The following is a 25,411-nucleotide window of genomic DNA, read 5'->3' as shown; positions in this document are numbered from 1 at the left end:
AAACCACAAGATGAAGCAAGCAGTTGCATAATTTCTGGGGAATGAACAGTTAAACTACATTTAAGTCACTTTGTTACACTGATGTTTTAACTGAAGAATCTGCTGGTGAAGGACAGAAAATAGAAGATTAATCAAGGTTATCTACTGTTCTGTAATCAGATGTTTTGTACAACCATGTAATATCTTTTGCATGAAAAATTCAAGATAACCTGTTATGCATAAAATAGAGCTGCAGTCGGTCCACTAACAGCAGCAGACAGAGCAGATAAACCGAGTCAGAACAGAATCCACAGTGAATCTCTTACAGCAGAGGCTGCAGACAAATTTGTCCTGTGAGAAACTTTCTAATGTCTCCTAGAGCTGGACGCTGGGAAACAGCCCAATCACTGCTGATACTACAACTCCCAGAATGCTCTGCTGCTCAGTCGGCCATCTGTAAGCCTCCTGTTCTGTGGACATTAAATGTGACCTGATGCTCCAACCAGTCAGATCAGTAGAAGAAGAAATGCCAGCTGTCTGGACCAGAGTCCATCAGAGTAGATCAGAGAATCAAACTGAGCTTTAATGATTGTTTCCTTTATCAACGTTTCTGATACTTTAACATCTGGACATTGACTAAATTATTATTGTTATTAGAGGCAAAACAGTTTTTGTCTGGTTGAAGACATTAATGCCACAGACAGTTTTGGTCATTTGATGTGTCCTTTAAAGTGATTTAGAAGTTTTATTTGGATCAGATCTGCATTGGTGTTATAACTGAGTTGTCTGATGGCAGCATCATGCCAGGGGATGCCCTCCTGCAGGAAGGTATCACAGCTACACAGAAAGCCAGACCAGGTGCAACAACAGCAGAGTGAACAAAAAAAGTCACAATGAAATGAGAGCAACTGTTGCAAATAGAAGAGCAGCAGAAGAAAATGCTCAGTTTGTCCTCCAGTCTCTTCAGACGAGACGGATTCTGTCTTTGCTCCTCTGTCCAAAATAAGACACAGAACAACAGAAACAATGAGAGCAAAAGTTTCAGAAGGAAAACCTGAAGGCCCCAAACCAGCACAGCGCCAGATGAGGATGGAAGCGACTGAACATCAGGAGCTCACTGGTCCAAAACATGTTTGATAAGGAGAAACAAAACAACACTTTTTACTTCCTGTTCCTTCTCTTCTCTCCTCCCACTTTCTGGACATCAACCAATGAGTGATGAGCAAATCCCTCATGCTTTACACCACTTCCTTTGATAAAGCAGGAGTTCTTAGAAATACGACAGAATATGTGACAAATCTTTTATTTACACCAAGCAGGAAGCAAACAACACATTTAAAGCATCTTATCCCAAACTATTCTAGACCAAACAATCAGCTTTTATCTTATCTGTGATGTTTTTAATACATGAAGCGCAGCAAATTTAACACAATTAAAATTACTATTTATACGCAGATAACACAAAGCAAAATATCCTTTAGTTCTGGCTAACAGTTAAAATGAAGCTTTTAATGAATCATCATGGATGTGATGAAGCTCAGTGCAGTGCGGCGGCAGCAGAACGTTCTCCATCATTTTCAAAGCTCACTGTGTCGTCATCAGCAGCAAAACGAACCTGAGATACAAGCAGAGATTAACTGGATGAAACTGATACAGACACTAAATGAACATCCATCTATTTTCTAACAGCCACTCTACATATAAAAGGTCTATGAATGTATTCATCATGATTGTTTCTCTTACTTTAATGTCTTTCTGAGGCTTTTTTCTTCCTGCAGTGAAAAACAGAATAAAGTGATTAAAGTGTGTAAATTGTCTCCATGGTAGCTGAGTTTCCTCACCTCTGGTTCTGATGATACCAACAGTGAGTCCAACCATCAGGATCAGTCCTGTGATCTTCAGAGTCAACATGATGAAGCTCAGAGGAGACGAGGCGGGGGGGCCTGAGGAGGAGACGGAGCAGCAACCTGATTGGATCATTTTCATCTGGTTTAGGAAGGAAATAGTTTCAACATGATGGTGGACTGAACATCAATCTGAGAGTCTGAGACTTTGGATCCACATTCAGAACCAGGAGAACCTGAACCACCATGATGGAGAAGAAAACTGGAGATCTACATAGAAACTGTGGTGTGGAAAGACAAAGTGTCCAAAATAATTATGTTAAATTAGGAATGCTCCAGTTTAATCATAAGATTAAATATTCACACATAAGTGACATTGCAACATTTTAACTTCTTCATAAAAATCAGACATCATACCTTCATGTTGGTAGTGAGCTTCTATCTTCACTTCGTTTCCTTCAACAAACTGGCAGGTGAATCTTCTGCTGCTCTGAAGATTCACAGTGAGAAAAGAAACACAACCAAACTGTCCTTCTGATTTATATCCATCACCTTCACCAGTCAGTTCACTTCCTGTTTCATCCACCCAGAGGAGACTTTTAACTGGACAGGAACTAAACCCTCTGAATCTCAACAGAGAACAGATTAATGTTACGTCTTCATTCTCAGTTGGATCAGCAGCTGCTGGATATGAAGAGACTGAAAGGAAATAAGAGAATCTATCAGAATTAAATATTTTCTATAAAGAGAAACCAAACAACAACTTTTATTTTTATTGCCATGAATAGCAGACTAACATCTTTAGTAATTACGAAGGTCGGCCTTTGGTAACATAATTAAATTATTTTCACCACTAAAACATAAATACCATGATAATGAGAGAACTGATCAGGTTAGTTTAGTCTCTAAAACCAGACAGATCCAGTTCCAGTTCTGACTGAACTCAGATAAAAACACATCATGATCTAAACATTCAGATCCAAACAGAGATTTTAGGGTAAGAAAAACTGAAATCAGCAGGTAGAGAGTCATTAGTTTAGATACTCACTGATCAGCAGATTTAGAAACACATAAGTGTTATAACTGCATCTGTAACATCCAGAATCATCAGCATTGATGTTGTTGATGATCAGAGAACAGTTTCTGTCCAAACTCATCCTGGAAGAACGAGGTGAACTCTGAACGATTCCTCTATGAACTTCCTGTTTATCCATGTATCCATCTCTCTTATAAATCCAGTCAACAGAGGAACATGAGTCGGATGATGAAGGTCTGTTACAGGGCAGAACAGCTTCATCTCCAGCTCTGTGGTAGAGATGGACTGGAAAAAAGACATTCCAGTTATTTTATGCTACATTTAGGAATTATTCATAACATATCAAGAATAATGTATTAATGTTGTTCTACCTTTCGATGATGATGATGATGATGATGATGATGATGATGATGATGATGCAGCTGTATAAAGACAAGGAAAAATGTGAATTGCATTTTTTACAATAATATTTTAATAAAGAAATGTATCAGGGCTCAATAATTGAAACCAGATTTTTCTCTTCCAACTGCATAAACAAAACTATTTATTTACAGTTTAACTATTTTGTGTCCCAACAGATTTTAGTCATAACAAAATCTGTTGCTCAGCAGTTTTGGAAAAAGAATTACAAAATAATTTGAAAACAAAAATAGTCTAACAATAACATAGTAAAACAAATTTGCATAAGTTCTGACTATTATTTATGCCTAATGATTCAAAAGTAAGTGAAGGAAAAACCTGAAATATTAAATATCTTAATTATCTCTCTTTGCTTTGACATGTTCATATTATTATGTACATAAATTCCTCTTAGAACCACTTCATGTAAAACACTGGATTTAATCCTGTAGTGATAAATTTCTCCTCTTTCTTTCATAAATGTTGTTTCAGTGATTTAAGCTACAGGAGACAATAAAAATGTTTTGAAAATTATTTGTCTGACTTAAAAATCAAAACATTTTTATTTCAGATGAATAACTTAGACTTTTAAACAGAATATAAAAAAATCCACAAAGGTCGACTAATTCCTGCTGTTTTCTCATTTCCTCAGTGGACGAAAGGCAACATACATGTAGGTTTGTGTTGGTAGTGAGTTTCAACCTTCACTCTGTTTCCTTCAACAAACTGGCAGGTGAAGTTTCTGTTTCTGTCGCTCTGATGCTTCACAGGTAGAAAGGAATCACAGATTCTTGGTCCTCTGAGCTCATTTATAACACCTTCAGTCAGTTCAGCTCCTGTTTCATCCAACCAGCGGAAACTTTTCTCTGGACAAAGATCCAACCCACTGAATCTCTCCAGAGAGCAGCGTAATGTGAAATAATCCTTTGTTGAAGGTCCATATGAAACTGAAAGAAACATGAAAAATGTTGTCAAAGCCTGAAAGATGAAAGAAACTTTAACATATTTCTTAAAACGTAACCCTTTGGTAAGGTTAAGCATTAAATTAATTAATCTAATTAAATCAATTATCAAAGGTTAAGTGTCTCAGGCTGCAGACTGTAGAATATAAAAAAACAGTAAATAATTTTGATAAATGTTATCATGTCTTTATTAATGATTATTATTATTATAGATCTCAGCAGGTTTTCATCATCATGATGGAAAAAAACAAGAAATCTTTAAAGTAAATGATTCAGTAGTTTGATCAAACGTTGATCCACCATAAGAGACAAACTGATTAAATCTAAACATCCTCAGCACAACGTTCACTCTGATGAGCGACTTCCTGACGACATCACAGCTTGGCCCCGCCCCCAGATCAGACAGGAAGTAGGAGGAACACAGCAGATGATGACAGGTAACAGAGTTAAATCATGCAGGTCTAAATACTCACCGGTTAAAACATTCAGATACACAAAACCATCTGAGGAGGATCCAGATCTACAGATGTAGCGTCCAGCATCATCAGGATGGATGTAGTTGATGGTCAGAGAGCAGCTGCTGTCCATATTCAACCTGTAAGCTTCAAATGAACTCTGAACATCTGTTCCATTCCAAACCTCCTGCTGAGTATTTGGGTTTTTACCTCTGTTGTAAAACCATTTAACATCAGAGCAGGAGGAAAACGATGAAGTGTTACAAGGCAGAACAACATTTTCTTCTTCTCTGTGATAGAGATGAAGTTCTCCTCCTCTGGTTCCTGCAGCAGAAACAAAGAAACGTTAAAGTTTTACACATTTCAACATTCACAAATACAATCATGAAGGAGAAATTAAAATTGTGTGGTTATTTATTTATGCTACATAATGTTTGATTTATTGTTATAACATTTTATTCACATCATTTCAAGAAGCTATTGTTGATGTTTATAACAGTTATTAGCATTTTAATCCTTGAAAATGTTTCTATATATTTGGTCCAAACCTGATTAACTAATACACAACTTGTTGTAAAATACAGAAATAAACCAAAGAATCTTTAATTTTTCTCATCTTCATGTGAAAGAAAACAGATCTTTACCTTCAAACTGAAGAACGACCAGAACCAGAACCAGAACCAACATCTCCTGTCCGTCTATCAGCTGCTGAACTGAGAGACTTTTCTCTGCTGCTGATCTGAAAACACTGATGATGTTTCCTGTTTGTGGCTGAATTAATGATTGAAGTCAAATATCCATCCAAACCCATCCTGTCACTTTGCTCTTATCAACTTCATCGTTTCCAGAAACTGACAGAAAACCACCAGAAACAGCAACCAGCAGAAACTTAGTTAGAAACAAACATTTAAACCACATTTAACTCTTTCACCCTGAAACACTCAGATCAACTAAAGTGAATCATGTTTTAGCTGAATAACATGAAAACTAAGTTTTATTTCCTGCTCTTTAACTGCATGTTTTTTGTACAACTTGTTCTAATTTCCGCTGCCTGAGCAGTCAGAGATAAACTGATGCATATTAATGAGCTGCAGTCGGTCCACTAGCAGCAGCAGATGGAGCAGATAAACCGAGTCAGAACAGAATCCAAGCAGGTCCAACTGGATCCTTACAGCAGAAAATATAAATACTTTAGAATAAAATGTTTATTAGAGCATTTACCACTTATACTACAACTCCCAGAATGCTCTGCTGCTCAGTCGGCCATCTGTAAGCCTCCTGTTCTGTGGACATTAAATGTGACCTGATGCTCCAACCAGTCAGATCAGTAGAAGAAGAAATGCCAGCTGTCTGGACCAGAGTCCATCAGAGTAGATCAGAGAATCAAACTGAGCTTTAATGATTGTTTCCTTTATCAACGTTTCTGATACTTTAACATCTGGACATTGACTAAATGATTATTGTTATTAGAGGCAAAACAGTTTTTGTCTGGTTGAAGACATTAATGCCACAGACAGTTTTGGTCATTTGATGTGTCCTTTAAAGTGATTTACAAGTTTTATTTGGATCAGATCTGCATTGGTGTTATAACTGAGTCGCCTGCATCTGATTGGCTGTTCAGCATCGTTATGGCGTGTATGAGGCTCTGATACAGCAGCTTAGTGCTGCGTCACGAGTCTCTGTTATCTGATGAAGTAAAAATAGATCAGAAACATATCGATGCAACACCATGAAGGCCTCAGATTCCTGTTTGAAGCAGTTCAGAGATCAATAAAACCTCTAAACATAAAATGAATAACTAATAAATGTGTCGTACAAATACTTCTTATTATCAGAGCACCAGCTGCTTCATGTTCCCAGCTCTCAGTGTTATGACTGTGATGAATAAACTTCAATGCTGAAGATTTATCATGTCACCATAAAACACACCGGCTTATTTCTAAGTCAAAATATTAACTTAGAAACAACCAAACAATGCAAAGGTTTAAAGATGTTTAGAGCTTAAATCTTTATGATGTTATGTTACTTTTGAGCAAATGTAATTAATTATAGTCCATATTACTTCATATAATAAGCTCACACAGTTTTCCATCTGTTCTCTGGACAAGCATCACTTGTGTACATGAATAAACCTTGAAGCTGATCTTCACTGCCATAATTTACAGATGTGGATTCCAGGATATTTAACACCAGGAGATGGAGAAAAATTAGCTGATGGCAGCATCATGCCAGTGGATGCCCTCCTGCAGGAAGGTATCACAGCTACACAGAAAGCCAGACCAGGTGCAACAACAGCAGAGTGAACACAAAAAGTTACAATGAAATGAGAGCAACTGTTGCAAATAGAAGAGCAGCAGAAGAAAATGCTCAGTTTGTCCTCCAGTCTCTTCAGACGAGACGGATTCTGTCTTTGCTCCTCTGTCCAAAATAAGACACAGAACAACAGAAACAATGAGAGCAAAAGTTTCAGAAGGAAAACCTGAAGGCCCCAAACCAGCACAGCGCCAGATGAGGATGGAAGCGACTGAACATCAGGAGCTCACTGGTCCAAAACATGTTTGATAAGGAGAAACAAAACAACACTTTTTACTTCCTGTTCCTTCTCTTCTCTCCTCCCACTTTCTGGACATCAACCAATGAGTGATCAGCAAATCCCTCATGCTTTACACCACTTCCTTTGATAAAGCAGGAGTTCTTAGAAATACGACAAAATATGTGACAAATCTTTTATTTACACCAAACAGGAAGCAAACAACACATTTAAAGCATCTTATCCCAAACTATTCTAGACCAAACAATCAGCTTTTATCTTATCTGTGATGTTTTTAATACATGAAGCGCAGCAAATTTAACACAATTAAAATTACTATTCATATGCAGATAACTCAAAGCAAAATATCCTTTAGTTCTGGCTAACAGTTAAAATGAAGCTTTTAATGAACCATCATGGATGTGATGAAGCTCAGTGCAGTGCGGCGGCAGCAGAACGTTCTCCATCATTTTCAAAGCTCACTGTGTCGTCATCAGCAGCAAAACGAACCTGAGATACAAGCAGAGATTAACTGGATGAAACTGATACAGACACTAAATGAACATCCATCTATTTTCTAACAGCCACTCTACATATAAAAGGTCTATGAATGTATTCATCATGATTGTTTCTCTTACTTTAATGTCTTTCTGAGGCTTTTTTCTTCCTGCAGTGAAAAACAGAATAAAGTGATTAAAGTGTGTAAATTGTCTCCATGGTAGCTGAGTTTCCTCACCTCTGGTTCTGATGATACCAACAGTGAGTCCAACCATCAGGATCAGTCCTGTGATCTTCAGAGTCAACATGATGAAGCTCAGAGGAGACGAGGCGGGGGGGCCTGAGGAGGAGACGGAGCAGCAACCTGATTGGATCATTTTCATCTGGTTTAGGAAGGAAATAGTTTCAACATGATGGTGGACTGAACATCAATCTGAGAGTCTGAGACTTTGGATCCACATTCAGAACCAGGAGAACCTGAACCACCATGATGGAGAAGAAAACTGGAGATAAAAACTGTGGTGTGGAAAGACAAAATGTCCAAAATAATTATGTTAAATTAGGAATGCTCCAGTTTAATCATAAGATTAAATACATCAATAATACTAAATATTTACACATAAGAGCATTGCAACAATTTAACTTCTTCAATAGAAAATATGGCTGTAGAGACAGATGTGATGACATCACACCTTTAGAGTCCGATCCATAGTGAGCTTCTATCTTCACTTCGTTTCCTTCAACAAACTGGCAGGTGAATCTTCTGCTGCTCTGAAGATTCACAGTGAGAAAAGAAACACAACCAGTCTGTCCTCCTGATTTATATCCGTCACCTTCACCAGTCAGTTCACTTCCTGTCTCGTTCACCCAGAGGAGACTTTTATCTGGACAGGAACTGATTCTCACCAGAAAACACAATAATGTTACGTCTCCATTCTCAGTTGGATCAGGATCTGGTGCAGATGAAGAGACTGAAAGAAAACAAGACAAAAACAATTAATGTTTAAAGACTTTTTATAAACAGAAACCAACAAAGATAACTTTATATCTATGGTTACGGACAGAAGATGTTCTATGGGAATATTACATAATGACATCTGGCAGTAAATATGAAGGTCGGCCACTGGAAGTCTTGTTACCACGACAACATAAATAACATCTGAATGAGAGAACTGAACAGAATTTAGTCTCTAAAATCAATCAATCAATCAATCAATCAATCAATCAATAAATCAATCAATCAAATTCTATTTGTGTTGCACCTTTCAGCAACAATTCAGTTCAAAGTGTTTTACATCAAAAACACAAAAAATACAAAATCATAGAACACACATTTATCATCATTACCTTTTGCCATCATTACACATCATGATGTTTATCAATGTTTCATTTATTAGGTTTCAAATCCAACACTAAACAGGTGGGTTGTAGTCTAGATTTAAAGGAACTCAGTGTTTCAGCTGTTTTGTAGTTTTCTGGAAGTTTGTTCCAGATTTGTGGTGCATTGAAGCTGAAAGCTGCTTCTCCATGTTTGGTTCTGGTTTTGGGGATGCAGAGTAGAACCAGAACCAGAAGACCTGAGGCATCTGGAAGGTTGCTATGGCAACAGATCTTTAATGTGATGATAAGACATTCAGTGATTTATAAACTAGTAACAGTATATTAAAGTCTATTCTCTCAGTGTAGAGACTGTAGAACTGGGTGATGTTCTCTAACTTCCTGGTTTTAGTCAGAACTCCAGCAGCAGCGTTCTGGATCAGCTGATTGATTTATTAGTCAGACCTGTGAAGACACTGTTGCAGTAATCAATGGACTAAAGATAAACGCATGGATGAGTTTCTCTAGATCTTGCTGAGACATCAGTCCTCTAATCCTGGAGATGTTCTTCAGGTGATAGAAGGCCGACTTTGTGACCATCTTTATGTGGCTCTGAAGGTTCAGGTCAGAGTCCATCACTACTCCCAGGTTTCAGGCTGATTACTGGTTTTAGTTGTAATAACTGAAGCTGTGCATTGACTCTTGATATATAACTCTAGATCTGTAACTCTAGATCTGTAACTGTAGATTGTTCCTGTTTAGGTCCAAAGACAATAACTTCAGTTTTGTTTCTGTTCAGCTGGAGAAAGTTTTGGCACATCCACACATTTATCTGTTGAAAGATGGTTCAGAGTCACCTGGTGACATCATGATGTAGAGCTGCTTATCAGCCGCATAGTTATGGTAATTAATCCTATTTCCTGTGATAAAAATACATCTTGATCTAAACAGTCAGATCCAAACAGAGATTTCAGGGTTAAGAAAAACTGAAATCAGCAGGTAGAGAGTCATTAGTTTAGTTTACTTACTTATCATCACATTTAAGTGCACATGTGTTTCATAACTGCCTTTGTCCCAAAGCTGACATTTGTAACATCCTGCATCCTCCTTGGTGATGTTGTTGATGATCAGAGAACATTTCCTGTCCAAACTCAGCCTGGCAGAACGAGCTGAACTCTGAACGATTCCTTTGTGAACTTCCTGTTCATAGTTCATGTCTTCATTTTTCTTATAAATCCAGTCAACAGAGGAACAGGAGTCAGATGATGAAGGTCTGTTACAGGGCAGAACAGCTTCATCTCCAGCTCTGTGGTAGAGATGGACTAGTTCTCCCCTGTCAACTGCAGAAAAAGACACATTCAGAAACATTTTATGCTATATTTAACTATTAAAAATATAATAATGTGCTTTTCAACAGATATTAAATGCATCTCTCCAATAAAATGTTAATAAAGGAAAATATCAGTGGTGAACAATTGAAACCACAGATTTTTCTCTTCAAATTGTAGGAATAAAATATATTTACAGTTTGGCTTTTTGGTGGACTGTTACACCTTTTTCATGGCAGGTTTGACAAAGACGACAAAAAACCCATAAATTATATAGCAAAGCAAATTCTAACTATTATTTATTCCTAATTGTTCAAAAGTAAGTAAAGGAAAACAATCTAAATGTGAAATATCTTGGGTTCTCACTGTTTGCTTTCGCACATGTTCAGCTTTTCCTGTTCTCTGCTCCTCACTGACTGCTAAAGTTACTCCAAATACCCAGTTTTTTTTTAAACTACTCTTACTCTAACCCCTCACCTGGACGAATCGGCATGTCCAGCTCTGAGCCGAAACCCACATCCGACTTCAACACCTGCTGCACCGAAGGACAACAAACGAGGAGAAACTATTCCTCTGGCTCTTTTTCACAGGACAAAACAAGATTTGCTGCACTTCACCTCTCCTTCAGACATCAGCCACAGGTAGGAAGCACATTCACCCCCAAAGCGAACACGAAGAAAACCACAAATGTGCCAAAAGTACTTATTGTCAGAGATGAGACTGTAAATGGAATCGGCCGTTTCTGCAATGCCAAGAGAACCAGAGTCTTTTCCCAAATACACCGTTTCTACTATGACAGAAAATACTCTCTAACCACGAATCAGCCGAATATGTACAGGAAGTCAGGTTTCTGGTCTCACCACAGTACGGAGACGGCCCTCGTAAAAGTGTTCAATGACATCCATATGAACACAGACAGTGGAAGAACCACAGTGCTGGTTCTGTTGGACCTCAGTGTTGATCATGATGTATTACTAAAACGACTGGAGAGTTGGGTCGGACTCTCCGGTCCAGCACTCGACTGGTTCGAATCTTACATTAAGAACAACAGGAAATTTCTCATCGAAGCAGACAGAAGTCATGTGTGATGAACCCCAAGGTTCAATCCTAAGATCTCTCTTATTTAATTTACCTCAGCCGTTTAACCTGAGGTATAGCTCAGGTTATAACAGGAAATAGGATTAATTACCATAAATACGCAGATGATAAGCAGCTCTACATCACGATGTCACCATGCGACCTTTGACCCCATCCAATCACTGAATAAATCCTTAGAACAGATAAATGTGTGAATGGGCCAAAACTTTCTCCAGCTGAACAGAAACAAAACTGAAGTTATTGTCTTTGGACCTAAACAGGAACAATCTTTAGCTATAGATCTAGAGTTACAGATCTAGAGTTATATATCAAGAGTCAATGCACAGCTTCAGTTATTACAACTAAAACCAGCGATCAGCCTGAAACCTGGGAGTAGTGATGAACTCTGACCTGAACCTTCAGAGCCACATAAAGATGGTCACAAAGTCGGCCTTCTATCACCTGAAGAACATCTCCAGGATTAGAGGACTGATGTCTGAGCGCGATCTAGAGAAACTCATCCATGCGTTTATCTTTAGTCATTGATTACTGCAACAGCGTCTTCACAGGTCTGACTAAAATATCAATCAGCTGATCAAGAACGCTGCTGCTGAAGTTCTGACTAAAACCAGGAAGTTAGAGAACATCACCCAGTTCTACAGTCCTTCCATTGGCTTCCTGTAGCTCAGAGAATAAACTATAAAATACTGTTTCTAATTTATAAATTAGTGAATGGCTTCAACTTCTGCTGTTGTTGTATCAACCTTTCTGGCCTCTCAGGTCTTCTGGTTCTGGTTCTGCTCTGCATCCCCAGAACCAGAACCAAACATGGAGAAGCAGCTTTCAGCTTCAATGCACCACAAATCTAATCTCAGGAATTTGAGAAAAAAAAAAAAAAATTTCCACAGGCCCTTATCCTCTTTAGTGGTTCATACTTTAATGAAGAATATTTAACAAAAAATACAAACTCCTATTACTTCCTGTTGTTTTTATCATTTAAAAGGTGCTTTCGCACTGCACGGAACGGAACGGTTCCGAGCGTGTTCGCATTACAACTTGCGACCGGCTCCACCCGGCCCCTCGGAACCACAAGAGCTGTGGTTCCAATCCTGCCGGCCAAGCGGCTCTGCTTAGAACCAGCAGCTGATTGGCCGCTGGTTGTTATGGAGTCACGTTGATTTTCCGTTGACAGCTGGCTCTCACTACTATATTTTGTCAAGAGTGCTCTTTGCAATATTTTTATTATTAGTTTTAATTAACAATGGATTCGTCTCAATGTAGTGCGATGACCTACATTGCACTACAATGAGGTAAATTTTTCTTCTTCTTTATTAAATTGGCAGTTAGAAACCAACCAACTCAAACCACATTTAGTTTTAAAGATAATGACGTCCGGCACCGCTTCGATGGCGCCTCATTGTAATGCGAACACAACAGGGCTGGAACCGTTCCGTTCCGTTCGCAGTGCGAAAACGCCTATTTAGTGTGTAAATAAAAGGCTTCATACCTTCAAGCCAAGATGGTGTGTTGTGAGTTTCAACCTTCACTCTGTTTTCTTCAACAAACTGGCAGGTGAAGTTTCTGTTTCTGTCGCTCTGATCCTTCACAGTTAGAGAGGAAACACAGATTTTTGGTCCTCTGAGCTCAAACCAAACACCTTCAGTCAGTTCAGCTCCTGTTTCATCCAACCAGCGGAAACTTTTCTCTGGACAAAGATCCAACCCACTGAATCTCCACAGAGAGCAGTGGAATGTGTCTTTTGATTTGGAATATGGTGGAAAATCTGAAAGAAAAAAACAATTGTTGTCTCAATTTGAAAGATGTGAAAGTAACTTTCTCTAACGTAAGAATCTTAACAAAAGGTGAAGTGTCTCAGGCTGCAGACAGTAAAATATAAAATAAATAAATAAGAACATTTTGATAAAACTTTAGATTTTGTCTTCATGTCACTTAATGATTGATCTGAACTAATATTGCAGATCTCAGCAGGTTTTCATCATCATGATGGAAAAAAAACAAGAAATCTTTAAAGTAAATGATTCAGTAGTTTGATCAAACGTTGATCCACCATAAGAGACAAACTGATTAAATCTAAACATCCTCAGCACAACGTTCACTCTGATGAGCGACTTCCTGACGACATCACAGCTTGGCTCCGCCCCCAGATCAGACAGGAAGTAGCAGGAACATCACAAAGTGCAGAAATAAAATATAGAAACGGCACTGAGAGTTTAATTTGATCATTAGTAGATATAACATCTTTAACTAAATGAATTTACATCTTCAATATAAAGTATTTGACTGAAAAGTTAAACCAGGTGTGAGGCCTGATGGGTAATGTTTGCCTGAATCTAAATAAATGATCGTTTCTCTCTGACTGAACAACATGTGACCTTCTGACTGCATCAGGTCACTGAGAGGTTCCCTCATGTTAAAGTCCAAAGAAGTTCAAGGTTCAGAGAAAAAGGAAATCAGAACTGATGATGTCAGAAACATCTGTCCAACATTTCACCAAGTAGATCAGAAGGAAAGAGACTGAGAGTTAAATCATTCAGGTCTAAATACTCACTGGTTAAAACATTCAGATACACTAAACCATCAGAGGAGGCATCAGAACCTGGTCTGCAGATGTAGAGTCCAGAATGTTGAGGATAGACATCATTGATGGTCAGAGAGCAGCTGCTGTCCATATTTAATCTGGAATCTTGATATATATCTGTTCCGTTCCAAACCTCCTGCTGAGTATTTTTATTTCTGTTGTAAAACCATTTAACATCAGAGCAGGAGGAAAACGATGAAGGACTGTTACAAGGTAGAACAACATTTTCTCCACGTCTGTGATAGAGATGAAGTTCCTCTCCTCTGGTTCCTGCAGCAGAAACAAAGACATTAAAGTTTTACTTCATTCTACACAAAAGCAATCATGAAGGTAAAATCAAAAATATGTAGTTATTTATGTTACATGATGTTTGATTTATTGCTATAACATTCTATTTTTTTATTTGGAACCTTGTAAAAATGTTTAGCATTTTAAAACCTGAAAATATTTCAATACATTCGGTCAAAACCTGATTAACTCATACACAACTTCTAAATGTTAAGTCTCATATCTTATAAAATACAGAAATAAACCAAAGAATCTTTAATTTTTCTCATCTTCATGTGAAAGAAAACAGATTTTTTACCTTCAAACTGAAGAACGACCAGAACCAGAACCAGAACCAACATCTCCTGTCCGTCTATCAGCTGCTGAACTGAGAGACTTTTCTCTGCTGCTGATCTGAAAACACTGATGATGTTTCCTGGTTGCGGCTGAATTAATGATTGAAGTCAAATATCCATCCAAACCCATCCTGTCACTTTGCTCTTATCAACTTCATCGTTTCCAGAAACTGACAGAAAACCACCAGAAACAGCAACCAGCAGAAACTTAGTTAGAAACAAACATTTAAACCACATTTAACTCTTTCACCCTGAAACACTCAGATCAACTAAAGTGAATCATGTTTTAGCTGAATAACATGAAAACTAAGTTTTATTTCCTGCTCTTTAACTGCATATTTTTGTACAACTTGTTCTAGTTTCCGCTGCCTGAGCAGTCAGAGATAAACTGATGCATATTAATGAGCTGCAGTCGGTCCACTAACAGCAGCAGATAGAGCAGATAAACCGAGTCAGAACAGAATCCAAGCAGGTCCAACTGGATCCTTACAGCAGAAAATATAAATACTTTAGAATAAAAACGTTTACTAGAGCATTTACCACTTATACTACAACTCCCAGAATGCTCTGCTGCTGAGTTAGTGTCTATCTGAACCCACCAGCCTCCTCTAATGGAGATTGTTTGTGAACAGCAGTTGTGAGATGTTGCCTCAAACCCTGGATTAGGTTTAGTTCTGGCCTTTGACTAGGCCGTTCTAACACCTGGTTTCGTTTTAACCCCTTGTAGCCTGGCTTTATGTTTAGGCTGGTCATCCTGCTGGAAGCTGAAGCTCCGCCTCAGTCTCAAGTCTTTTACACGCCAACAGCTTTTCTTCCAACATTGCTCTGTGTTTGGCAACATCCATCTTCCCATCAACTCTGACCATCTTCCCTGTCCCTGCTGAAGAGAAACAGCCCAGAGCATAATGCTGCCACCACCATACTTAGTGGGGATGGTGTGTTCACAGTGATGTTCAGTGTTTTACATTTTGGTCAAAAAGTCCAGGTTTGCTCTGGTCTGACCAAAGTTCCTTCTTCCACATGTTTGCTGTGTCCAACATGGCTGCTGACAAACTGCTAACTGCTAACAGGACTTCTGATGGTTTTCTTTAACCATGGATTTCTTCTTCACACTCTTCCATAAAGACACATTAGTGCAGAGGAGGCTAATAGTCCTATGGATCCTAATGTCCTTCTAATGTTTTAAAAGGTGAAAAGTCATGATAATATATTTATAAAACTCACCTGTGCTGAGGCCTCTGGAGCTCTGCAGAAAGGAGAGGATAGAACCAGTATAGGAAGTCATTTTAGGATGTAAGATGAGACAGTATATAAAAACATTCGGTAACATTGGAGGATTGGAAAATGCCCTGGAATATTGTGAAGGTGAGAAAATATTTAATCCAACTTCTATAAACCTGCTGATGCGCTTCCTGCTTCATCTGCTCTCTGTGAGCTCAGGTATTTTCTGCAGCAGACAGAATCATCTCAAAGCACAGAACCTGAGCACAGTTCAAGTTTTTATTTTTCATCAATAAAATAATATAATGTTGTCCATAGTGACACAAGCTTGGTTAGAGTAACAAACCCATCACATCCATCTCCCCCAGAATTTATGTATCAGAATCACAAACATTATTTGCTGTTTATTCATTTCCAGCTCCATGATGTTTCCTCGTTGCCTGTTTTTCACATTTTGCCCACTTGATGTCGCACTAGAGCAGATGAAGCGCCGCGGCCATCAGGAGCCAAACAGCTGAAGCCTCAGTGCTTCATGAAGCTTCATCTCATCATCACTGCTTTAAACTCCCTGGTGATGTGTCTGCTGTGCTCCTCCATGATGCCGTTTGCTCCCCAAAGTTCTCTGAACAAGAGGATTTTCTGATTAATTTGATTGGGATTACTTTTTACTTTAACCAGATTCTGATGAAGAATGAGTCGGCAAGTAAATTATTTTCAGTGTGAAAATGTTTTAATGTTTTTATGTGGTTTTCCATGTCCTTCCTGTGTTCCTCACAGTGGAGACGGACGGCTGAAATATCTGAGATAACTTATTCTGTCCTTCTCCTAAATTATTATGTTGAAGCATGTTTGTTTTCAGATCATTTGAGAGTTGTTTACTGCAGTGTTTTTCAACCTTTTTTGACCCAAGGTACACTGTTTTAATTGAAAAAATCACGAGGCACACCACCAACCAAAAATTTAAACAAAGATACTCTGTAGCCGCCTATATTACATATAAAGTCATTCTTATCAAAGTGTCTTGAATAGGAATCAAATAAACACAAACAATTATTTATCATATTTTACATTTCTTATTTCAAATTGCACTTAACATGTCCACTTCAAAAATACACCTGAACACGGCCACAACACTGTGGTGTGATGCATCACTAATTCTCTTGTTTTAATGTAAAATGCTCTGTACCTACTGCCACCTAGTGGTAATAAAATTACATGATTACGCTGCTAGTCACTTCTACAGCAAAGACACTCAAAGATGGCATTATTTGCAGATAATTAATTCGTTTTCAGAAAAATCTTTTAAGACCAATTACCCTATTTTCAGGACTATGAGCGAACCATACTATAAACCGTGCCTTCAAATTTTTTACCCCCCCTGAAAACTTACATCTATCAGCCGCACCGGGCTGCAGGCCGCTGGTATCTCTGCCGCTCTCGGTTTCCCATAAGGACCCAGCAGAGGGCAGCAGAGGGCTGCGACCTAATAACTGCTGGATATATTAAGTTCTCCGTCTCCAAATCCGGTTTTGTTCACGCCGAGTTTACGTGCAGCGGCTTTATTTCCCTCCTGTGCTGCCAGATCGATACTCCTCAACTGCTGCATCATATGAGTTTGAAAACATTTCTCCGTCGTGGTGCTAGCATGTGGTTGTTCTAAATGAAAATCAGCGCGTTCTTCTTTGATTTCCAATTTTGACTTCCAATGATTCACTTCCTGCTAGAGAGCCCCCTGGTGGTTGAAGATGAATTCACAGAAAAGCCGCATGTCCAAAGTTTAAGAAAAAAGTAGCAGCGGAAAATACGGTAGGAGAAATTGGATAATTTCCACGGAACACCTGACGATCACTGTGTACACTAGTGTGCTGCGGCACAGTGGTTGAAAAACACTGGTTTAGAGGTTCCCCATGATGCCACCTTAAATAACCTCTAGAGGTTCCCCATGATGCCACCTTAAATAACCTCTAGAGGTTCCCCATGATGCCACCTTAAATACCTTTTCTCATGACGTTCAAAGCTTAATGAGGTTAAAAAACGAACAAACTATTTTGTGTTCCAATAAATTATCGATAGTTATGGGTATTCAAATCAATAAAATGGTAAGGGAACCCACATTTGTGCATCTGTCAGATTTAGTTTTAATACATATTGCACATTTTTGGTTGGTCAAATAAACATCAGCTGTCAGTCACCGGTTACTATGGTAACCACCAACTGTCAAGAGCAACATAACAGAAATTAAAACACCAATTAACGTCTGAAGAAACAATTTGTTGACTTTACAAAATATATTCAAAGAATAAGCAAATTTTGACAAGCTTCATATATAAATATATTAGTGTGTAATTACTTTTTTAACTCTGACGTTTATCCTTTCTCAACTACTTGTTCCAAATTGTATCTGTTTAATCAGTTTTTCTGACATAATGAGAAAGAATTTCTCTTTTTTAAGGAAAACAAAAAGCTGTTTTTTTAAACTTCAATGGATCTCCATATTTTACTTCCTGTCTTTTCTCTGCTCTCCTCAGTAAGTCCCATAGACATAATATAAGCATAGACGCCTCATGGACCGCTCCTGCGCAGGAAATACGGCGGCCATCTTGGAGCGGTATACCCTCCTACTTTGCTCAATCAAAACAGCAGAAGATGCCTCAGCACTGAGGGATATTGTTGTTCTGGTCGATGGATTATTGATGTGAGGGCTCCACAGACAACGTTTCACAAGTAAGATGGACATGTTATTGTGTATATATTGTGATTAGAATATTACTTTACTGTATTTATGTCCACCGGTGAGATACCAGCTAATATTAGCTACAGTGCTTGGTGTAATACGGGTTCAGCCCCGCTATGAAGGCTAACTGAGATTCTGTTAATCTAAAAAAATTAATTATTCTCTAACATTGACTTAGATTATCTGACACAAGGGTCTATATTAGAAATGAAACAATATAGCACATATTATAAAACTTATATTATGTGTTATAACATTCACCGGCAAAGTCTACACAGGTGGTAAAGACTATTATTTATATTCTTTCACTGTGTCAAAAGTAAGATACGTCCTAAATCTTCCGTTTTTGTTTTTAAAATTTCCTAAAGACACAATGTGAGGAAGAAGAGGGAGAAATCTATAAAGAGAGACGGATTCACTGCAGCACGGATGAATCTCACATCGGATTTTGGACTCGTCGGCTGAAAAACATACATATATATATATATATATATATATATATATAAAATTCAGTATTAATCATTATTTATTTGTGCCATTATTAATCTTTATTAGGTGTTTGTATAGTTATATAAATATATATTGATATGACTAAATAATTTAATAAATTATGAACGGCTGTGTGCTTTGTAATATGCTCTTCATACATCAATATCAGAATATTCCATTCCTATTATATTGTTATAGCCACTAAGCATATTTAAATATGATGAACTATGTATTAAAAACATACTTAAAAAATACAATTGTTTATAAATGTTGCTTTGATAGATGTTTGAATATGGTTTACAGTAACAAAAAAGTGTGTTATGATCGATTAAATCCGCTGATACGTCATTGTGCTGCTAAACACATAACGCTGAGTGGAGTGGAGTACCGCTCCAAGATGGCCGCCCTAAATCTCGTCAGCGACAATAGGTGAGAGCGGTCCATGAGGCGTCTATGCTTATATTATGTCTATGGTAAGTCCCTCATGCTCCACACCACTTCCTTTTTAAAATGTGAGTTCTTCAAAATAAAACTAAATATGCACCAAAGCTTTTATTTGCACAAAACAGGAAGTAAGCAACATTTACAACTTCTTATATGAAACTAAACAGTTTTATGATGGTGTTAATATAGAAAATACACTGAATTTAACACAATGAAAAATTAGTATTCATATGCAGATAACTCAAAGCAAAATATCCTTTAGTTCTGGCTAACAGTTAAAATGAAGCTTTTTAATGAATCATCATGGATGTGATGAAGCTCAGTGCAGTGCGGCGGCAGCAGAACGTTCTCCATCATTTTCATAATCCACTGTGTCGTCATCAGCAGCAAAACGAACCTGAGATACAAGCAGAGATTAACTGGATGAAACTGATACAGACAGAAAATGAACATTTAGAGAGAAAATTCAAAGCATCACAAATTATACCACTGAGAAAAAAACTTATAACAGTTTTACAGCATTTAAGGTCAGTAAATAATATTGTGAATACACTTTTACAAATTAGAATAACTTCAAGTCTGACTCAAAATGTTTGTCATTTATAATCTACATATAAAAGGTCTATGAATGTATTCATCATGATTGTTTCTCTTACTTTAATGTCTTTCTGAGGCTTTTTTCTTCCTGCAGTGAAAAACAGAATAAAGTGATTAAAGTGTGTAAATTGTCTCCATGGTAGCTGAGTTTCCTCACCTCTGGTTCTGATGATACCAACAGTGAGTCCAACCATCAGGATCAGTCCTGTGATCTTCAGAGTCAACATGATGAAGCTCAGAGGAGACGAGGCGGGGGGGCCTGAGGAGGAGACGGAGCAGCAACCTGATTGGATCATTTTCATCTGGTTTAGGAAGAAAATAGTTTCAACATGATGGTGGACTGAACATCAATCTGAGAGTCTGAGACTTTGGATCCACATTCAGAACCAGGAGAACCTGAACCACCATGATGGAGAAGAAAACTGGAGATAAAAACTGAGGTGTGGAAAGTTTAATTGCAACATTTTAACTTCTTCATAAAAATCAGACATCATACCTTCATGTTGGTAGTGAGCTTCTATTTTCACTTTGTTTCCTTCAACAAACTGGCAGGTGAATCTTCTGCTGCTCTGAAGATTCACAGTGAGAAAAGAAACACAACCAAACTGTCCTCCTGATTTATATCCATCACCTTCACCAGTCAGTTCACTTCCTGTCTCATCCACCCAGAGGAGACTTTTAACTGGACAGGAACTAAACCACATGGGTTTCAGCAGAGAACAGATTAATGTTATTTTTCCATTCTTTGTTGGATCAGCAGCTGGTGGAGATGAAGAGACTGAAAGAAAACAAGACAATTCCATGTCTTTACTAAACCAACTAATTTTAACGTTTTAACGCTGTTCTGTGGAAACATTGCAGACTAACTACTCACTGATCAGCAGATTTAGAAACACATCTGTGTTATAACTGCATCTGTACCATCCAGCATCATCAGCATTGATGTTGTTGATGATCAGAGAACAGTTTCTGTCCAAACTCATCCTGGCAGAACGAGGTGAACTCTGAACGATTCCTCTATGAACTTCCTGCTGAATGTTAATGTTTTCATTTCTCTTATGAAACCAGTCAACAGCAGAGCAGGAGTCGGATGATGAAGGTCTGTTACAGGGCAGAACAGCTTCATCTCCTCCTCTGTAGTACATATCAACTGGTTCTCCTCTGTTAACTGCAGGAAAAGACATTCAGAAAAATATTTAACATTTTGTGCTCTTCTGTCTGTATTCACTTGAAATATAGAATTTGTTTAAAATAAAAAAATATATATATAAAATGCACTTTTGACAATTATTTAATGAAAGAATAAATGAGTGGTCATCATTTGAAACCACAGATTTTTCTTTTCAAGCTGAGGAAATAAAAATGCTTTTATTTATACTTTGACTACTTTGTGTCCTGTTACGACTCTAAAAGATGCTAAAACTTTTCAGCAAGTTTGAAAAAGATGACAAAAGATTTTTTTAAAAAACAAGAAAGACTAAAAATTGCATAGCAAAATAAAAATGCAAAAGAATTGACAGTTATTTATGATTAATGATTCAAAAGTAAGTGAAGGAAAAACTCCAAATCTGAAATATCTTTGGTTATCACTTTGTTTTCACATATTTTTCTGTTATTATGAACATAAATCCCACTTAGTCCCCCTGCATGTAAAACACTGGCTTTAGTTTTATAGTGATAAATTTGTTCTCTGTTTTCATAGAGATTGTTTCAGTCATCTTCAGCTGGAGGCGAATAAACCGAATGAAAAATGAAAATCAATCTGAGAAACTTTCAGTAGAGTGTTAAAGGGTTAAAGGTTATTAAATAAATAGCAGCAAGAGAAGATTATGATAAAACTTTAGATGTCTTTAGTCATCTTGAAAATAAATGATTCAGTTTTTTGATCAAACGTTGATCCACCATAAGAGACAAACTGATTAAATCTAAACATCCTCAGCACAACGTTCACTCTGACGAGCGACTTCCTGACGTCATCACAGCTTGGCCCCGCCCACAGGTCAGACAGGAAGTAGCAGGAACGCAGCAGATGATGACAGGTAACAGAGTTAAATCATTCAGGTCTAAAAACTCACTGGATAAAACATTCAGATACACAAAACCATCTGAGGAGGATCCAGATCTACAGATGTAGAGTCCAGAGTCTCCAGGATCGATGTCGTGGATGATCAGAGAGCAGCTTCTGTCCATATTCAACCTGTAAGCTCGAGATGAACTCTGAACAACTTTCCCATTCCAAACCTCCTGCTGAGTATTTTGGGTTTTATTTCTGTTGTGAAACCAGGTAACATCGGAGCAGGAGGAGGAGAACGATGAACTGTTACAAGGTAGAACAACATCTTCTCCAGCTCTATGATGGAGATGAAGTTCTCCTCCTCTGGTTCCTGCAGCAGAAACAAAGACACATTAAAGTTTTACTCAATTTATCCTTCACAAAACTGTGAAAGCCTGTACCTCTTTATTTATGTTACATCATGTTTGAGTTATTGTTGTATATGTCCTTTTATTGACAGCTAAGACATGTTTATAAAAACAGTAATTAAAGTTTTAATCTCTGTCAGAAGTTTGAGACAAAGAAAATATATTGGATTCAAATGTTTTGACATTTTTTGTGTATCTGGTCAAAACCTGATTGACTAATATATAATATAATTTACCTCTAAATATTAATTCTCATACTTCCATAAAATATCACAGTTAGTCAAAGTTTCCTTTAATTTTTCTCATCTTCATGTGAAAGAAAACAAATTTTTACCTTCAAACTGAAGAACGACCAGAACCAGAACCAGAACCAACATCTCCTGTCTGTCCATCAGCTGCTGAAAACTGTGAGAATTTTCTCTGATACAGATCTGAAAACACTGAATTTATTTCCTCTTTGCTCTTATCACACTTTCTGGTCACTGACAGAAAACCAGAAAAAGAAGCAACAAATTGCATAACTTCATATAGAAATGATCAGACAAACTTCATTTAACTCATTAACTTTGTAACTCTGAGAGTCTCAGCTGAAGGATCTGCGAGGAAAGAACATTAAATATCAGACTAAAGTTTTATTCTTTAATTGTATTTTTATACAATTAAAGAAGCCCTTTGCTTCATGCATATTAATGAGCTGCAGTCGGTCCACTAACAGCAGCAGACAGAGCAGATAAACCGAGTCAGAACAGAATCCACAGTGAATCTCTTACAGCAGAGGCTGCAGACAAATTTGTCCTGTGAGAAACTTTCTAATGTCTCCTAGAGCTGGACGCTGGGAAACAGCCCAGATCTTCACCTTCAAACTGAAGCACAACGCCCAGAACCAGAACCAGCATCTCCTGTCTGTCCATCAGCTGCTGTGAGAATTTTCTCTGCTGCTGATCTGAAAACACTGATCATATTTCCTCTTTGCAGTGTATCCTGTTATTTTGCTGTTTTCTGTCAGTTCATCGAACTGGTAGAAAACCACAAGATGAAGCAAGCAGTTGCATAATTTCTGGGGAATGAACAGTTAAACTACATTTAAGTCACTTTGTTACACTGATGTTTTAACTGAAGAATCTGCTGGTGAAGGACAGAAAATAGAAGATTAATTAAGGTTATCTACTGTTCTTTAATTAGATGTTTTGTACAACCATGTAATATCTTTTGCATGAAAAATTCAAGATAACCTGTTATGCATAAAATAGAGCTGCAGTCGGTCCACTAACAGCAGCAGACAGAGCAGATAAACCGAGTCAGAACAGAATCCACAGTGAATCTCTTACAGCAGAAGCTGCAGACAAATTTGTCCTGTGAGAAACTTTCTAATGTCTCCTAGAGCTGGACGCTGGGAAACAGCCCAATCACTGCTGATACTACAACTCCCAGAATGCTCTGCTGCTCAGTCGGCCATCTGTAAGCCTCCTGTTCTGTGGACATTAAATGTGACCTGATGCTCCAACCAGTCAGATCAGTAGAAGAAGAAATGCCAGCTGTCTGGACCAGAGTCCATCAGAGTAGATCAGAGAATCAAACTGAGCTTTAATGATTGTTTCCTTTATCAACGTTTCTGATACTTTAACATCTGGACATTGACTAAATTATTGTTGTTATTAGAGGCAAAACAGTTTTTGTCTGGTTGAAGACATTAATGCCACAGACAGTTTTGGTCATTTGATGTGTCCTTTAAAGTGATTTACAAGTTTTATTTGGATCAGATCTGCATTGGTGTTATAACTGAGTCGCCTGCATCTGATTGGCTGTTCAGCATCGTTATGGCGTGTATGAGGCTCTGATACAGCAGCTTAGTGCTGCGTCACGAGTCTCTGTTATCTGATGAAGTAAAAAAAGATCAGAAACATATCGATGCAGCACCATGAAGGCCTCAGATTCCTGTTTGAAGCAGTTCAGAGATCAATAAAACCTCTAAACATGAAATGAATAACTAATAAATGTGTCGTACAAATACTTCTTATTATCAGAGCACCAGCTGCTTCATGTTCCCAGCTCTCAGTGTTATGACTGTGATCAGCAAACAGACTGAATAAACTTCAATGCTGAAGATTTATCATGTCACCATAACACACACCGGCTTATTTCTAAGTCAAAATATTAACTTAGAAACAACCAAACAATGCAAAGGTTTAAAGATGTTTAAAGATTAAATCTTTATGATGTTATGTTACTTTTGAGCAAATGTAATTAATTATAGTCCATATTATTTCATATAATAAGCTCACACAGTTTTCCATCTGTTCTCTGGACAAGCATCACTTGTGTACATGAATAAACCTTGAAGCTGATCTTCACTGCCATAATTTACAGATGTGGATTCCAGGATATTTAACACCAGGAAATGGAGAAAAATTAGCTGATGGCAGCATCATGCCAGGGGATGCCCTCCTGCAGGAAGGTATCACAGCTACACAGAAAGCCAGACCAGGTGCAACAACAGCAGAGTGAACACAAAAAGTCACAATGAAATGAGAGCAACTGTTGCAAATAGAAGAGCAGCAGAAGAAAATGCTCAGTTTGTCCTCCAGTCTCTTCAGACGGGATGGATTCTGTCTTTGCTCCTCCGTCCAAAATAAGACACAGAACAACAGAAACAATGAGAGCAAAAGTTTCAGAAGGAAAACCTGAAGGCCCCAAACCAGCACAGCGCCAGATGAGGATGGAAGCGACTGAACATCAGGAGCTCACTGGTCCAAAACATGTTTGATAAGGAGAAACAAAACAACACTTTTTACTTCCTGTTCCTTCTCTTCTCTCCTCCCACTTTCTGGACATCAACCAATGAGTGATGAGCAAATCCC

At 37.9% G+C, this 25,411-nt stretch overlaps 3 protein-coding genes across 3 annotated transcripts; all 3 read right to left on the bottom strand.

Annotated features, from left to right (window-relative positions):
• Positions 1–1,266: 1,266 nt before the first annotated feature.
• On the bottom strand, positions 1,267–5,442 carry LOC148153139 (uncharacterized). Its single transcript, XM_088001756.1, has 8 exons — positions 5,320–5,442; positions 4,694–4,999; positions 3,941–4,205; positions 2,872–3,146; positions 2,241–2,522; positions 1,821–1,922; positions 1,723–1,751; positions 1,267–1,594 (listed from the first exon to the last, which is right to left on the bottom strand). Exons 1-8 carry the CDS (start codon positions 5,360–5,362, stop codon positions 1,517–1,519), a joined length of 1,380 nt encoding a protein of 459 aa, XP_087857882.1. The 5' UTR covers positions 5,363–5,442; the 3' UTR covers positions 1,267–1,516.
• Positions 5,443–7,389: 1,947 nt separating this feature from the next.
• LOC148153138 (uncharacterized) lies at positions 7,390–15,932 on the bottom strand. The gene is made up of 8 exons (XM_088002285.1): positions 15,872–15,932; positions 13,995–14,294; positions 12,933–13,208; positions 10,049–10,360; positions 8,396–8,674; positions 7,942–8,067; positions 7,844–7,872; positions 7,390–7,715 (listed from the first exon to the last, which is right to left on the bottom strand). Exons 1-8 carry the CDS (start codon positions 15,930–15,932, stop codon positions 7,638–7,640), a joined length of 1,461 nt encoding a protein of 486 aa, XP_087858411.1. The 3' UTR covers positions 7,390–7,637.
• A 3,698-nt stretch (positions 15,933–19,630) lies between these two features.
• LOC148153137 (obscurin-like) lies at positions 19,631–23,464 on the bottom strand. The gene is made up of 7 exons (XM_088001746.1): positions 22,888–23,464; positions 22,208–22,516; positions 21,007–21,300; positions 20,629–20,910; positions 20,290–20,391; positions 20,192–20,220; positions 19,631–19,932 (listed from the first exon to the last, which is right to left on the bottom strand). The coding sequence occupies exons 1-7, from the start codon at positions 22,943–22,945 to the stop codon at positions 19,855–19,857; spliced, it is 1,152 nt and encodes a 383-aa protein (XP_087857872.1). The 5' UTR covers positions 22,946–23,464; the 3' UTR covers positions 19,631–19,854.
• Between the last annotated feature and the right edge of the window lie 1,947 nt (positions 23,465–25,411).

The sequence above is a fragment of the Poecilia mexicana genome, unplaced genomic scaffold (assembly GCF_051168715.1).
Source record: "Poecilia mexicana isolate PSO_F unplaced genomic scaffold, ASM5116871v1 scaffold_21, whole genome shotgun sequence".
In the NCBI taxonomy this organism is placed as follows: Eukaryota; Metazoa; Chordata; class Actinopteri; order Cyprinodontiformes; family Poeciliidae; genus Poecilia; species Poecilia mexicana.
Note: the sequence above shows the minus strand (reverse complement) of the source record. Positions and strands in the feature narration are given on the sequence as shown.

Bases quoted from the DNA above. Each gene is read 5' to 3' on its own strand.
- LOC148153139 (XM_088001756.1), bottom strand. From the start codon at position 5,362: ATGTTGGTTCTGGTTCTGGTTCTGGTCGTTCTTCAGTTTGAAG. The intron at 5,000-5,319 runs GTAAAGATCTGT...TTTCTGCTGCAG, and splicing joins GGTCGTTCTTCAGTTTGAAG to GAACCAGAGGAGGAGAACTT. The intron at 2,523-2,871 runs GTGAGTATCTAA...ATTTCCTTTCAG, and splicing joins GTTTCTAAATCTGCTGATCA to TCTCTTCATATCCAGCAGCT.
- LOC148153138 (XM_088002285.1), bottom strand. From the start codon at position 15,932: ATGACTTCCTATACTGGTTCTATCCTCTCCTTTCTGCAGAGCTCCAGA. The intron at 13,209-13,994 runs GTGAGTATTTAG...TTTTTCTTTCAG, and splicing joins GTATCTGAATGTTTTAACCA to ATTTTCCACCATATTCCAAA. The intron at 8,675-10,048 runs GTAAGTAAACTA...GTTTTCTTTCAG, and splicing joins GCACTTAAATGTGATGATAA to TCTCTTCATCTGCACCAGAT.
- LOC148153137 (XM_088001746.1), bottom strand. From the start codon at position 22,945: ATGGACAGACAGGAGATGTTGGTTCTGGTTCTGGTTCTGGTCGTTCTT. The intron at 20,911-21,006 runs GTGAGTAGTTAG...GTTTTCTTTCAG, and splicing joins GTTTCTAAATCTGCTGATCA to TCTCTTCATCTCCACCAGCT. The intron at 20,392-20,628 runs GTATGATGTCTG...TCTCCTCCTCAG, and splicing joins AGCTCACTACCAACATGAAG to GCCCCCCCGCCTCGTCTCCT.